This window comes from Tachypleus tridentatus, chromosome 8 (assembly GCF_004210375.1).
Source record: "Tachypleus tridentatus isolate NWPU-2018 chromosome 8, ASM421037v1, whole genome shotgun sequence".
NCBI classification, from domain to species: Eukaryota; Metazoa; Arthropoda; class Merostomata; order Xiphosura; family Limulidae; genus Tachypleus; species Tachypleus tridentatus.
This window is the reverse complement of record NC_134832.1, coordinates 115,282,801-115,299,722: the sequence shown is the minus strand read 5'-3', so window position 1 is coordinate 115,299,722 and position 16,922 is coordinate 115,282,801. Positions and strand designations below refer to the sequence as shown.

Sequence of the window (16,922 nt, the reverse complement as noted above, 5' to 3'; positions counted from 1 at the left end):
TCTTAAACTTTTGACCAGCTAGTATTTAGTCTAATTTCATAGTGTTAACATTTTCCCTATTAAATGCTACAAACGTTTTTCATTTTTATCTTCCCTTTTCTTATTTTCATCTTTCAAAGCTATACTCAAATAAGTGGTTGAGTCTAACAATGCAAAATGCTTATTTTTTCTTTATATTTATTGGCCTTAAGATTTTGGCCAGCAATGTATATATTACATTATTAATTTGAGCACTTATCCCTGGCATCTCATTGAGAAATGCTGAAACAATTATAAAGTAAAAAAATTGCTGATTATGAGAATATATATAAACCGTCAATCATACAGTAAAACTGCAATTTACATGTAGTTAATTCTTAAAGAACACACTGCATGAAATACTGTTTTACTAAAATACAAGCTTAATTTAAATTGAAATAGATGTATCCTAAAGTACAATACATCAAAACTTCTGGGTAAAAGTGGAGTAGTTATAGTTATGTAAAGGTGCTACTTAACAATATCCTGGTATTATTTAATGAGTGATTTTCTACACAACAGACACAAAAAAACACATTGCTCTAAAATAACAATTTTTTTTATTTTTCAATCACAACCTGTTCTCACTACACACAAATCTAATTAATTATATTATCTAAATTATTAACTAGTCTAGTGATCTGAAAATGAGAACAACCCCAGTTAATAAATTACTACAGAGACAAAAATTAGTTTCTCTAACTTTTAATATAGTATGACATTTTTTTCTGTACATTATGTACATACTGTTTAACTTAAGATATGCATGGAAAGCAACATAAGGTTTCTTAACTGACTCTGTTCTATTACATATTGGCAATCCAACTATGTACAAGAAAAAAAAAATGTTTATTTTCACATTTTGTATAGAGATCACCTAAGCTAAAAACCTTCTTTTAAAACAAACCATTCAATTAATAACCGAAATGAAAATATCAGAATGCAAAATGATGACATAAAATAAAACAGACTTCTGAAAACAGACTAAAATTGTTAGATACAAGCCACTCTTTACAAGTCATGCAGTCAGAGTACTATGAAGTGCTTACAAATGCAAGATCAGGTAAACAAGTTTTATAAAAAAAACTGTATTTGATCAACCTAACATTCATATACATAATTAAAGCAGAATAATTATAAAATTATTTTATACAAGTTAAACCTAAACAGACTAAACATTATGTTACAATTAATAATTCAAAAAAACTGTATATATACACACATACTAAATTCTCAAGTGCATGTTTCTTATTTGGTTAATAAACCCTTAATTACTTAATTAGTTTTCTGCTGGCAAAAATGTATGAGATTTGTTTCACAGGAAGTAGAAAAGTATGTTTCCTAAGTCTAACATTTGATTATACTGAAACAGTTGAAAACAACAATTAATTTTCCTAAAACATAAATACTGGCAAAACCCTGCTAACTGGAAAAAATGTGACTAAAATTTTTTATACGTTATTTTGAAACACGATAAAAATATAACGTGCTTGAAATTTATGTTGGGATGTGTGTAATATGCATACACACACACGCACACACACACACACACACACATATATATATATATATACCTCTTCCTTTATAGTGGTATATATGTATTAGAATATCAGGTTTTCTTCTCAAAAATTGAAAGTAGCAGCTGAACCTTTACAAAAATGAGATGTATCCTACTTGATATATTTGTTTTGTCAATGTAGTTTAACTTCTGTTTGCAGATGATTTAAGAATACTTAAAAATGTACCTGACACTACACCAAACATCACTTTATTACACATTCTTCCTTTTAAAACAAACCTGTATTCAGAGTAGACAACCGTTTGTTTAGAGATTCTATTTTTGAACATGCTGTTTTTCAAACCATAATTTTTAGAAAGAGTGAGCAAGTAACTTCTTACAAACTGTTCTGTTTCTTTTTAACAAGTTCAACATTAGCAACTGCATAACATTTGTGGACTTTGAGTTCTAATCAGGTAAGAAAACAAAATTAACAACACAAACCTGTTCTCTCTCTTGTCACACTGCCTATGAATATATAAAAATGGCAACGATGAAATAATTATTAATGTGGTACCATTTTCTTCAATACACATTTCTTTAATGTTAAAATATTTTCACAGATTGAAAACCCAGCCCAGTATTCTTCTTAAATAGTGTAAATAACCAGTCAATATTGTGGGTTCTACACAAAAAAGCAACAATTTTCTGACAAACAGAAGACTGAGAATGTCTGCCAGTTGTTTGGTGTTATGTTACTGTGGATGACACTAATTCTAGACCTAATGTTTTTAACAGTTAAGTTAATGTAATCCCAAAATCATTTCTGGATACTTTATTGTACACTGGAAAAAATTGTTGTTTTTTCATTTGTTTCTACTTAGAATGCATTAGGCATATCAGATTTTATTTTTTAAAGAGCAAAATGAATTGTTGCCTAATAGTAAAATTCTCTAAAGTTAGGTTCAATCTGTCTTACTTTTTTCTTACTATTGGATTACTCTAAAATAGTTAAGGAAATAGAAATAACAGCATCATACTTTCTGCATAACAGTAAATCTGTTCATGTGAAATTGCATTATTAAAATTTTCAATAATTTCCTTTTTTAATAAAACCATTATTAAAGGAAAGATGAACCTCTTGCAGTAATTATCAAAACAGATAATCAACAGTTATACTAAAAATCCAGTACCAAATATCATTGTGATATAACAATTTTTTCCCTTTGCAGTAATATATAATCAAACTTTTATATGCAACTGTACTACATTTACAATTTAACAATTTTCAAACTGATTTGCCAACATAAGTGTCTTTAAAATGAATAAAAAGTAACAAAAAATCTTCAATAAATTTGATAATGTTAAAGTTTCTTAATGTATATGAGAGAAAAAGCTAATATTTCACTTAACTTTTGTATCCAGCTTAATATTTATATTTTTAAACTTCAGAAGTTAACTGAGAGAGAAACATAAACTTCAAAGCAAACTTATAATGTCAGTTTGATCAATCATAATAGCTTGATATTCGATGAAACATTCTGGAAAGTAATTTTTTTCATGACCCCAAAACAACTCAAGTTCAACTACACCATCTTCTTACAGAATTTACAGAACCAACTGAATTAAAATGACCTATCTTAAGGCAATACACATAAAAATTTACCTCTTACATCAAATACAATACTGATCTACAGAATGAGGTGTATATTTAAAAAAAATTTAAACAAAGTGTACTAAATTAATTGTCTGCCATGATTTTTTCAATATTGATAGCTCTAAAATAAATGTCTCGACAATTTGGATGGAAGCATTTCAAGTTCACAGTGGCAAACAGTTCTATTCAATTTTATATATTAATCTTGCAGGAAATTAACAACCGATGACATAAATGTCATCAGTAAAATGTGTACTCATTTGATATACAAGATTGTTGGTAGAACATGAAGTAACACACATTTATATTTCTCTTTCTAAAACTGTCTTGTATAAATATTCAATTAACCCCAGCTTTGAAAATGCAGATAAGCTAAAATAAGTACACAATACAATTTATAAATAAGCAAAGTGAGGGAGTTCATGAAGTAGGAAGTTTTAAAAAAAAACATTTACTGTATAAACAAAGTTTTGTGTGTAAATATAAATATATATACATGTGCACACTAAAGTTTGTGATATCAGAAGTATGAAACTTTAACTCTTGCACATACCAACAACATGTTGGTTACATAATTTTACATTCTGAAAAATGGGTATGCACTGAATACACAGAGGTCTACTGAGTCACGAGTTTTAGAGAACTGAAAAATAAACAAAAGATATTTTGCTAATAAGCACTTTAAAACTGGTATTTTTACATATATAATACTGGTGAAGATTAACTAAGGTTGTCTTTTAATGTAATATGTACGTATATACGTATGTCAATCAAACAACTAGGCCAAAAGTAAGATGTGTCACACATATAGGACAAACACTTAACACTATGATGCAAATCAAACAGTCAAATATATCTTAGAAGCATAGCTACTTACCAAAATGAAACTCACTAAATGCTGAAAATAATAAAATTTAAACTCCATTAACAAGCCTTAACATTGGACAAAAGGTAGAAATTGTTAGAAAAAAAAAGAAACATATGTTTGCTCAAGCACAAAGCTACCCACTTCTTATTCTTGATTTACTGCATTCAGTCACCTGTGGGATAGCACAGATAGTAAAACAGAAAATGTATAAAAATTATAAAGAAAAGGTCAGTGACACCACTAGGGGCAACAAGCAAAATATTAAATACAGCTAGACTTTAACAAATACAACAACCTAGCTACTAAAATTAAACATTCCAGTATCCCTAACTGTTACACTCCTGGATGCACCCAAATGTCAACATTAGTAATACCTGCTGATTTTATTTCATAATAACTTTCAGCTATTTCAATTTTAAAAGCAGAAAAAATCTGCACAATGTTTGACAAATATCAAGTTAAAAAACCAGTACAAAAAACATGCTGGCTTATATAATATGTTATTTCTGCTAGGTTTTCTCAGTAAGACATACCCTATATTTTACCTCCTTTGTTTTTTACTACGTATGGGTAGCAAAAGTTACACAGGTGATGTAATGTAAACTTTCTCGAACAACACTATCTTTTATAACCTTAGTCTTTTCAAAAATTGTTTAATCATTTTAATGCAAAGCTACATAATTAGATATCTATGCTTTATCCACTGTGGAGATATCAAACCTCAGATTTTAGGATAAGTCCACCAACTTACAAATGACTCACTGCAGAATGGTGTTTTCACATTGTTTTTCTTTCAAACAAGGTTGGTATCTCATGGTAAAGCATAAGTAATTAGAGTAATGTGTACAACCAAATGTGCATTCTTACCATTAAGAGAGTCCAAGTTCTCCAGGATTTTTTCCAACTAAAACACTTTAGCATTCTCCAACTTCAACTTGTACTTTCTTCTTATTTGTCTATCATATACATGTGACACTATTTTCTTTATTTTATATTATACGTGACAATTACATTCATTAAGAATTTGGTCATACTTCTGTATAACTTTCTCCTAGCTTATATGTTGTCTCTAAATATGTACATTTTGTATGAAAACATATACAAATGAAGATGGGTAATAAATTAGACACAAATTTGTGTATTGTAAGAACATACAAGTTACATAAATTCACAGATTAAGAAAGAGACCACAAGCATACAAACACATAATCATGTTGCTAGGTGTAAGAATATCACGGAGTGGCTTTGTACATGGTTATGCAACATATAATGCTAAAAAGCACAAACAACAATTTTGTTAAAATACATTTGGAATAAGCAATAACTGAGTGACAGGGATATGGTAAGCCAAAGGTAGTTATCTACATGTGCATTTGTATGAATTACATCAACTACCAAATGAGATATTTTTTTGTAAGTGTGAACATGGAGAGATTGCTTAATTCTAGTGATAAACATATTAACAGTTCAGGTACGGTACGGACTACGTGAAGAGCTGAAATTTGTAAAGCAACTATATTATGTTTTATGTAATACTTAAAACCTACACCAACAAATACATAAAAAACTTAAAATCTCTTTCAAGATATCAAGCTGCTTTCCACCAAACATCTTGACTTTTAATAGTATATCTTTTCATTTACCTTACTATTAAAAAAAGATATATTAATTGTAATTTCAGTAACGTACAGCAATTGTACAATGACAATTTTTCCACATTTCATGATTATTATTTACTTTAGCCTTCAACTTTTCAGGTGTTGTTATAGGAAAATGAATGGAAAACATTTATACAAGAAATTCATATTAGAAAATCATGGAAATGGCTTAAATAGTTTTGTGATGAAAAACAAAATCATAATTTAACACTGGGGAACTCTGAGCACATCATTATTGTTATACATGTTCTTACTCACTATTTATATCCGTGTTCTAGCTACAAAGTGGCAGTGTTGATTCATACGTACAAGTATATAATAACATATTCTGACAGTGTTTCATAAGCACTTAAGTCATTAACATCTGTCAAATAATACTTCACTATATCCTTGTGATGAGAATAGATTACAACAGTAGAAAAATTGCAAACATAGTGGTATTTAATTCTAAAAAGTCACAGAATAACTGTTTACAAAAGAAATATAAAAATTAACTGCCTGCATCTAATTCTTTGGTTGTAGCACTGTTACGTACAGTTCTTACAACCCAGCTATTAGTTAAACTAACTTACTGGTGTTTCAGCTAGAGTAGTAAAGTTGTGTTTTACTAGTTGCACTGCCAATATGAAAAAGTTCTCAAAGGACTTTTAATTTGAATATTAATATGATAAATATTAATTTGTGGCACGTTTTTACAGAAATAAAATCTACTGATAGGTAAACGTGCAATGACATCCTTGCCAAGTAATGTTTTAGTTCATGTCTATTCAATCATGTGGTTCCAAGTAATAACAGTCCTTTTCATACTAACACTAAATGTTATAACACCAAAAAGTTCTGTTCCCCAGGCATCACTGATTGTCTAAGGGGAACAAACTGGTAGCAAAATTCAGTAACTGGAAGATTAGAGCAAAACACGAGTCTAAATCATTATTTTCTTATGCCTTTCTACAGGCAACTAACTATAACTATACATGTGTTGACTACATTTTCCCAGACATTTCTTTACCTATTTCATTAACTTCATTTATCAAAAGCAACTAACTTATAAAAATTTGATCATTAGTTGGCAAAACAAAGAACTTACAATTCTTGTGTTTATTTTTGTACTTTACTCTCGTTATGGCAACTTTTAAGCTAAAGTATAACTTGCCAGTGATATGAACACATGAAGATGAGTGCTTCAACATGGACAAAAGATCTACTGTGCAAACAGCAGGGGTGAGTGAGCTATATGTGTATGTGGCATCCACCTACAGCTAACTGCTTAGTCCTCTAAAATACAGCCCATAATTCTTTTTTATTTCATATTATTACGAGATTAGCTTAAACACTCATTGAGCAATATCTTTCATGTTTCATGACATAAACAGGAATTATATGAAAGTCAGATTTGATTTTATATGCAACTACCACCATTTTCTGTTAGATAGCATTCATATATATAATTAATACTTCTCATACTGCTTTCATATGTTACCTTCTCATGAATACTTTAAGAAACTACAAAAATAATAACATTCTACAGTGACCAGTAAAGAATAAAATGTCACAAATATTCACGACACTGTAGGAAATGAAATTTGACCTAAATAGGACGTGACTTAGCAGAAAAATGTTATCATATGAACCATCTGTTAACAATAATAACAAAAAATTATTACAATGCTTGTAGACCTGTTTGATCAAAAGAGTTACTTACCTTTATTGAAAACAGTACTAGGTATTTACTAGTATTTATTTAGGTAATCAGTAGGTTTATGCTGTCTTCATTACATGCTTAAAGTATGAGTAAAGGGTCAAGACTAAAAGCATTATCACGACTAAATGCAAATTACTGATCTGAACTAAAGTAAAAAGAATAACTTAGTACCTTTAGTTCGATACTTCAGTCTGATATGTACTTAAAAGAAGTTGAAATTTTACAGTGTTTGTAAGGATATTATATTACTCTTTATCAGAAAAGAATAACTGTGCACATTCAATTACAGCAACATAAATACACAAAAATAAGAATAGAATGGACTGTATCACGTTATATAGTTAGGTGTGCAACATGGAGTTTACATCAACAAAGTGCAGTGAATTCAAACACAACAAAGAGGAAGTAATACATTAGTTAACTTTCTTTTTAACAAACATATTTAACTTTCATATGTTTACCAATAAATTTAAGAGTAAAATTCTCTTTTTGTTATGGTACATATACACAACACCAAAGTTTAAAATACTGAAAACTACATGTAAATGCATGTATCAATGCTTTTTGAATACAGTTACAGGTTTCAAATGTGATTTATCTGGTAACACTTGACTTTTACACAATTCCTGTTTATGACTTGACTTAAAACACAAACAAGTATGCAAATAGTCAATTATATGTTCATATAATATTGCAACAATAATCAAACACAGACAAACAAAATGTAGAAACATCACTGAATAGCTGATTTTACTTTGTGTAATGTCTATAGCTCTGCCATTTAGTCTGACAAAGGTTGTCACCTGAAGACTGAAAAAATAACATCAGTTAGACAGTCCCTTCTTCATTTTGTTTGTGTGTGTGATATGCAGATATACAAGTTTTACTTAATTATCCTCACAAACCTATACTCTTCAGTATAAGTTAACAATAAACTATTAGCTATAGACTGAAGTGCCAACAAGTTCCCACCCATAATACTCAAGTCTAAAAACTTCAACATACTTTTACAGAAACTGCTATATAAAGCCATTTAAAACATGTATATATATATTTCTAAAGCTATCAAATACATTCACTGTAAATAGGTGATTTTTTTAATCAGCATTTTAAAACAATAATGATGAAATTAATATAAATCAAAAACATTACAAAGAGACTCAAACATCTAACTCAATATTTTAATTTGCAATCTTTTTTTCTCTCATCATTAAAACTTACAATGGATAATGTCTGTGGCCATAGCACCCAAACCTGTTGGGGATATTCCATTCATCAGACAAGTTCTAGATGCCAATGTCAAACTAGCCACCAACTAAAGAAGATCAGTTAATGGTTAGAAGGTGAATGCTTGAACCCACATCTCAACTTCACTGCCTTTTGCTGCCTGCAACTAGTTGCAGGAAGGCAGTTGCTCACAACACCTAGGTACAATCTTAAATCAGGAATAAACCACTCTAAATATATACAGTATAAAATTCCAAATCTCCACCCACTAGATGTACAAAAAGGCAAAAGTATTCTCACAGTAAAAATAGACTACCATATATTTCAACAAGACTCCAAACCTCCATGATTTTATTTAATAATTACAAAATTATATCAAACAGAATTAAAACTTTATCTTGACAGATTTTAACTCTCCATCCCATTTTTGTATATTTCATAAAATATTAGAGTCTAGGTGATTTATATTATAGAAATTTAGAGTGGTTTATTTCTTCTTTAAGGTTGTATCTAAATATGAAGAGTAACTGCTTTTCACTATTAGCTGCAGAAAGCAAAAGGTAGTAGAAACTTAGACATTGTGAGATCAGGCACTCAACTCCTAACCCTAAGCTGATTTTCCTTAGTTGTTGGCTAGTTTGACGTTAGCACGTGGACCTTGTCTGATAGATGTAATATCCCCAATATGTTTGGATGTTACAGCTACAGACATTACTTGTTATGAGTTTTAATGATGACAACAAGGACTGGTAATCAAAAAATAAATTTTGATTTTAAGTCTGTTCATAATGTTTGTGAATTATATGTATATACATACTCTTACAGTACTGAAAACAATCCACTTAGTAACATATGCTGCATTTTATCAGCAACAAAAGCTTAATATATCTTCAAAACATTTTCACACCATAAAAAGTTTTCAAATTATTTCTCTGCTGATACACATATGTGTGCTGAAAGTAAAAGGACAAACTGTTGAAGATTTCTAAACATTTCTTCCACCTCTTTTGGCTGAACTATTACTGAAGAAGTAAAATATATCTTTTAAACAAAAGTACAGATTTCTGAAACATAGTCATATTGAACATTCTTTGCAGCCTTCAACCTTTCTAATCACTAGAAACAGCCTCACTTTAGGATTCTATAGAGAATACATGTTTTCTTTTATTTGTACCTGTACTCCTAGACTTGTTTAATGATTGATGAAATGAGTGAGTCTCTTTCCTTCCTGATTCTCACCTGTCACCTTATTCTCGAGAAATCATCATTGACACACTTGTACCGGTACTCTGTAACACCGCATTAGCTTGTTCACCGCTTAGGTTTGTAAGGTCAATACCATCCACCTACAATGCAAACTTACTATTAATATAATTATTAATTTACTTTAATTAAGCCATGTTTGAATTTTTTTTGTTTGTTTGTAATAAACATAAACTGATTTTAAGCAAATGAATTGAAGGTACAAACATTTTTGAAGGTAAAACAAATATGTAAACAAAAATTCCTTATTATCACATAAATGATCATTAAAAAAACATGTATAATACAATTTTAAGGATTACTTTTACTTGTATGAAATGGTACTTTGAAAAAGGAAATTATTGCATAAGATCTAAACTGTTAGTTTCTATCAGTTGTTAGTTTAAATAAAAAATGATACCTTAAAGCTTTTTACCAGCCTAAACAGCTCTATAAATAGTACAACTCTTTCTTCTCAGTTAAAACACATACTATAAAATAATGGAAATTACCTGAAGAATTTTATCTCCTGGTTTCAGGACTGCACTGGCAGGTCCACTGCTTAGAACATGCACTATGTAGATGCCCTAAAGCCCCAAAGAATGGATGGTTTGCACGCACAGAAAGTACCACAATATTAAGTTGTTAATTCCTACTAAACTTGTACAGAAAATTGATATTTAAAATAATTAAAAAAAAAATTATACTAAGTGTGTTAATAACATGTTTAAAATTAATAAACCTGAGAATGAAATTTCAGAAGGAATTTTGGATTTATAAAAAAGGCTTGTACCTACTGTAAATATCAATACATATATATTTCAAGAATGTTTTAGTCAACAATATTAAATTTTCATAATAAAGCTCCAAAAGGATAAGAAAACAAACAATGCCATCAACTCTCAGCTTACCATCAAAATTTTATAAATAAAAGATCAAACTTTCAAATGTTGAAAATGAAGGAAACAGCAGCATTTTTAATTAGCTTCTTTTACTACTGAGTTTAGCGATTGGGCTGGTGATATTTATATACTACATGTCTACAAATTTAATTTTTTAATAAATATAGAGCACAAAATAAACATACACCAGCTTTATTTTCAATTTGTTTCATTACCAAAATTACTAAAACTCGATTTTTTTGGTGGTTCAGAAATTTAGTTTTCTAAGGCTTTTCATTAAAACAAACATAACTTTCTTAACGAATGCAACTGTAATACAAGTTTTATGCATCAAGTTAGTTTCAGTCCCACATACAAAATACCACTTAAACTATATTCTTCATTCAGCTGTAATGTTAGTGATGATTTTTGTTAACCTGAAGATGACCTAAGGTTAAAACATTTTAAGTTTTAATACTCATACCAGCTGTCTTATGAATACAAGCTGTAAAGTTACAACCTGATGAGAACATATTTCTATTTAATGAAAAAAAAATAATTTATTTTCATGACACACTGTAATGACAAAATGGATAATTGATAAGAATTAGATGAGATTAATTGTGAAGACATTATTAACAACAGAGATACCAACCATTACTATTTGAGTGTAATCATTACGATTTTGGTGTATACATTATGACTATATGCTCATACAGACATATATTACGACTTGTTGCAACTCCCAAATTATTATGTATTATATAGGCCTATACAATAAAGTGATAAATTGTTCCCCCAGGACTTGAAAGGGGTGAAAAGAAAATTTCTAATGATATACAAATAAATTTTGATAATAAATAAAAGACATAGTTCAAATGGCTACTTGCGATAATCATATTTTTGCTTGAAATAATAAAAAATATTTGTATCTCCAATGTCTTCCAATAGTTTGAGTGCAGTGCTTCTCCATACTGGGTATGTGGGGGAATCCATAGTTACATCATCAGTGCTTGTCAGCCAATCAGCGCTCGCGTAGATGGGTATTTCTCGTTTTCTAAGAGGCATAGAAACACCAATGCGATCGTTCACAAGATGGAAAAAAAAGAGGCCTCATTCACCAGATTGTCTTGTTTCTGGCAAATCTAAAAGGACTAAAACTGTGACAGGGCTCTGTCTACAATCATTATGCTCAGTCATTTGAAATAGTTGGCATCTCTGTAACAATAGTACCACATTTTATATTTGGAATGTTATATTCCACTTACTGTGTCATGAGGTTTATTAGGGTTTCTGGGACTTCCAATTCCTCCTGCAATACTAAAGCCTAACCCAGGATTTTTTGTTATCACCACAGGAAACTAGAAAAACCAAAAATAAACACAACTTGAACTGATGTACATTTTTCAGGTTGTTTGTGGTCAACAACTAATGTCATTTCTTTGTGCACTTTTTAGCCTCATTAATTATAATAGGTTATTTGTTATACATTAAAAAACATGTTTGCTAGCCTTTTTCAACATAAGCTGAGAAAGGCTAATGAAAAATATTTCTTTTTATGATAAAAAGTAATCTACAAAGAAATGACTAGGTAAAAGAAAAACAAAATGTAAAGACAAGCACAGACTTAGTATATATATATTCTTATATTGGAAAACTCTCATACATATAAAGGGTGCTTCAAATAAAGTTTTGTAGTCCAAGAGATCATATCTCACAAACAGTACAGTAGAGAAAAAGTTAAGTTATACAGGGGTGTTAAGAATATCATGCAGATGCAAATGCCACAATTTTCATATACTGCCACCAGAGGCACCATGATCCAACATCTGATTAGCACAACTGTTCAAAATGTGCTTCTACATCTTCCAAACTACACCACATGTTTGGGAAAATAGACATTACAGTAACAATGTGCATCTTATCTGTTACAATGGCTGAATCCCCAGACAAGTGTATCCTTAAGGTCTGAACTAGTGCAAGGCTTTTTGTATTATATGCATTACTTCAGAAATCAGGTGGTGAATGAGGTGGCTGTTCACAAGAAAAGCAACTTGAAATGATTCTGTTCTGAAAGTGCCCAACATGTGCCTGTTTACCAAAAGTGGAGAGGGAGAGGCACCATCTCCTGCATGAAAAATAGTGTCTATCATGTTTCATTCTTGTAGGATAGATATCATAAGTTGTGAGATTTGCATAGTACCAAGCAGCCACTACTATGCAGGCTTTCAGTTCATGTATTATTAGTTCTTCATGAAAAGTATAGTCCAGTAATAAAATAAGTTGAGAAACCATACTACACGTACCCTTAGCATCATGAAGGTATATATGACATGTTAAATTTGGATACTGTGGTTGTGTGTGCTGACACTGCCAAAAAGAGTGAAGTGTACTTTATCAGTTTGTAAAATGTTGGTTGGCCATTGATCATTAATTTCCAGTCTTGCCAAGAACTACAACAAAAAACCCAATATGTTGAGTTAACTCTATTTCAGTGCTTAAACATGATGCAGCTGGTAAGGACATCTTCACATAGGGTAGTACTAATTGAGAAAAACTGTTTTGTGAGAGGAGGTAAGATATTGTATTAGAATTGAATATCCAGACACAGTATGATACATTACACATTTCTGTATCTATGTGCACCTGTATTGGATTGACCTCAGCTACAATTCCTGTAGATGTCAGTGGTTTGCCAACATGACTTATCACAAGTGAATCCAGCCTTTTCAACATTTTCATTATTATTATTGTGGTTATTAACTTGCACATAACAATGCTATTACACATTCTTGAGACATTCTCTGGGAGTTGCTTCAGTAGTGAATCCTTTGTTATAACAGTTCACTAGTTCACCCTCTGCATAACTGTCAATTTCATGTTTTTTGAATAACTTGTACTATGGTTGAAAGGCCCATTTATACCTGTGGAAAATATACAAAATCATAGTGGCAGCCATGGTTGTAACTTGTGACAACTGTAGCATTTGCATACACACGACACCCTTAAGACTCTTGAATTTCATCTTCCTATACCATACTGCTTGTGAGATATGGCAAGCTTTTTATAATTACTATGTACCTGCTGTAAAAGTCATTTATAAGCAGTTTCAGAGAAGTTATGACCAACAAGCAATAACTCAAGCACCGTTCAGTCTTGACCATTTTAGGAGCCTCAATTCAGCCTCCTTCTTGGTTCCTCATTCACAATTTTACCAAGCTACAAATGATCATACAATTTTAGTATATTTGACCTTTAATTCACAGATATTAAAAAACAACAACTAATGAAACTTATGTAATATATAATCAAATATTTTTCACGTTAAACTACAAAATTGGTACATGCATTCAAAAATTTCCAGTAGTAAGTTTTCCTCAACATAAAGACCACAGCCCATATATCTTGAACAGTGATGTTTTACAAACTGCATTACAGCAGATGATTTTTATGGTTAAATATAAACAACTGTATATTAAGAAAAAATGCTTTAACGTACTCTATAATAACAATTCTAATTTTGTTATGAAGTTTTATTCAATAAAATTCAGAAACAAAATTGTTAGTATATAACAGAAGTTCTAACTACATAATTTGCATTTTGATAAATATTCTTTTACAATATATTACTTTACTTACAAGTGTTTTATTTTTTTCAAAAGGCACCTAACTACAGTTAAGATTAGATAAGGTAAAAAAATACAGAAAGAATAATCAAGTTTACAATTAGTTCCATAGTCTGGAGGGAGGGATAAAGGAGGGTAAAAAAAATGGGTTATTAAAAAAAACAAACTAGTATACTTAATTAAAATTTAGATATTCATGCAGAACTAATATTAAAATTACTGGTTCTATGGTTTGTATCTTTCATATTTATGCACTAAAAATAGTACAAAAAAAAACTTTTCATAACAGAATATTATTTCAACCTGATCTGCTTCGAGATAAGAACACTTGGTTTGAAATAAACCTTTAACAATTCTGTGTAACATGTACACATTTTATCACTGACTTTCAGAAGCATTATCTCAAAATGAACACATAGATGTTAGTATTTGATATGAACTAATCTATAAAGCAGAACCAAGCCTGAATTAAAAAAAAGACTTTGTTAAGCAGACTTTTCACACTCCAGTTTTCTGCATAATATGCAAGACTAATGACTAGCAGGAAATTCTCATTCCTGCACCTAATTATTACTAAAAATTAGAACAAGCACTAAAAACTATATCCTATCTTAATTACTTAAGCTCATTTAACATGGTTCTTGCTGTCAATCTGAGATTAAAATATTGTATACATAAAAAGGAATAAAATTAAATTGCTTTCATCATAAAGCTGAATTTCATTGAAAACCAAATGTCTGTTATTATATAACTATTAAATTTTTGCCACTGAAGAATTGCAAACAGTGGCTACATGTTAAAAAAAATCCAAATTGAACAAAAGAGTTTTTAGCATAAGTGTATAACACATATCCTCTGAAAACTTACAACATATCATGCACCATTATTAAATACACTTTATGTTGTATGCATCTCAAAGGAAAAAAAATGATTGCAAGTATTAAAATTTAAACTATTTGTTTTCTAAGATAATATATAGTAGATATATGTTTCACTTGTAACAGTACTCTTTGTAAATATCAAATTTACATTTTTACTCTTAAATTACTCAAGCATCTCACCTACAGTTTCTAAATTTATTTCAATTCAGAACATTTTTGTCATGAAATCCTTTTGTATCCATTATAAATCTAGTTTGAAAACTATTAAAGATGTTAATAAAGATATGACATACCACTTGTGGGTTCTTGTGAGTACCAAATATCCAGGTAATAGGCTTCTTCTGAGATTTAGGAGAAAGCTGATTTTTATCTTGTTTACTTGCAGAACTACTAACTAAATTTTCTGAAGGGATATTAAAACTACCATTATTAGGAGAAAGCTGAGTTTCTAAGGCTTTAAGGGAATTTATAGTTCTGGCACCATTATTAGAACACAAGGAAGCATCTTCACCTTCTGACACAACCCTGGTCACTTTTTTAATCTGACATGATAGAGGTTCTCCCTCTTGGTTTTCATTTTTTGAGAAAGGGACAACTGAAATGGGAGAAAAATTAATATCATGCAATCTCTCTGCTACATGTTTACTGTTCTCCATGTGCTCTGAATGCTGCTGCTCTTGAGATTGGCTATATTCTCTAGTACCACCAGGTAATAATCTGTAATTTAGGGCATGTGACTGACTGTTCTGAATTTTTCCATTGGCTAAGCCAGAAATTTGAAAGGAAGGTTTTGGAGGTAATGGAGGAGGACCAGAAGATTGTGCTTTATCTTGGTAATGAGTTACTTCTCTAGATGATGGAACTAGATTTCTAGCAGAAGGGCCTTGAACAGAAGAAGAAACATTTCCACATCCTTCAGATCCATTTGCATAACAGTATCGTGGGTCTCCATGAGGTGGGCCAGACAGCTGTCCCATAGAACAATCTGGAGATGTGGAGTTCATACTTGAAAAGGATGATGGCCTTGAGGAAGGGTGGGAAAGGGATGAACGGACACTTGCTGGTCTGTCACTGCCACTAGATGGACAGAAAGAATTCATAGAAGAGCCTGACTGGCAATATTCCATGTCATTACTCTGTCGTGGACTGGTTTTATCAGATACTGAACCACAACTAGCTTGCCTGTTTTGGTAACTTCCAGTTTGAGGTACTGCAAGTTTCCAGTTACCATCACTATTACCAGAAGAGAAAAATTCTTCTTGAGTTACAGACAGTTGATCTGCCAATCCTGGATTTCCAACTGGGCTGTACCTCTGAAACTGCTGACTTGACTGAACTTGTGACCTATGCTGGTCAGATTCTGAACCTCCTGTCTGAGGACCTGTACCAATGGGTAGTCTGCCTTCTGGCAATGCTGTATAATACAATACAGGTAAGGCTTTGGTTTGCAAGATCTTGCATGTCTTACAACTTAAATGAAATTGTTTTATCTACAAAAGTATTAGTGCTGAGCAAATTTATAAAATGTTGCTGAATATTAACTCATCTGACATAATAACAAATTAAGTTGAATACATAATATAAAATAAGGATTTTCTTGTACACGCACTATAACTTCATCACCTAGACAGAAAAAGCTATAACTGGTTACAAGCTCAAACAAA

At 30.6% G+C, this 16,922-nt stretch overlaps 1 protein-coding gene across 3 annotated transcripts in view; it reads right to left on the bottom strand.

Annotated features, from left to right (window-relative positions):
- Positions 1-562: 562 nt before the first annotated feature.
- Positions 563-16,922, bottom strand: part of LOC143223255 (uncharacterized) — a 69,611-nt gene continuing 53,251 nt past the window's right edge. For 2 of the 3 annotated variants that reach the window (XM_076450963.1, XM_076450964.1), the window contains 4 exons: positions 15,552-16,672; positions 12,020-12,112; positions 10,383-10,457; positions 563-9,974 (listed from right to left, as the gene is read on the bottom strand). In XM_076450963.1, coding sequence (XP_076307078.1) covers positions 9,876-9,974; positions 10,383-10,457; positions 12,020-12,112; positions 15,552-16,672 — 1,388 coding nt within the window. In that variant the 3' untranslated portion in view covers positions 563-9,875. The remainder of the gene's footprint in view (positions 9,975-10,382; positions 10,458-12,019; positions 12,113-15,551; positions 16,673-16,922) is intronic. The other variant, XR_013012789.1, reaches the window with a different exon arrangement.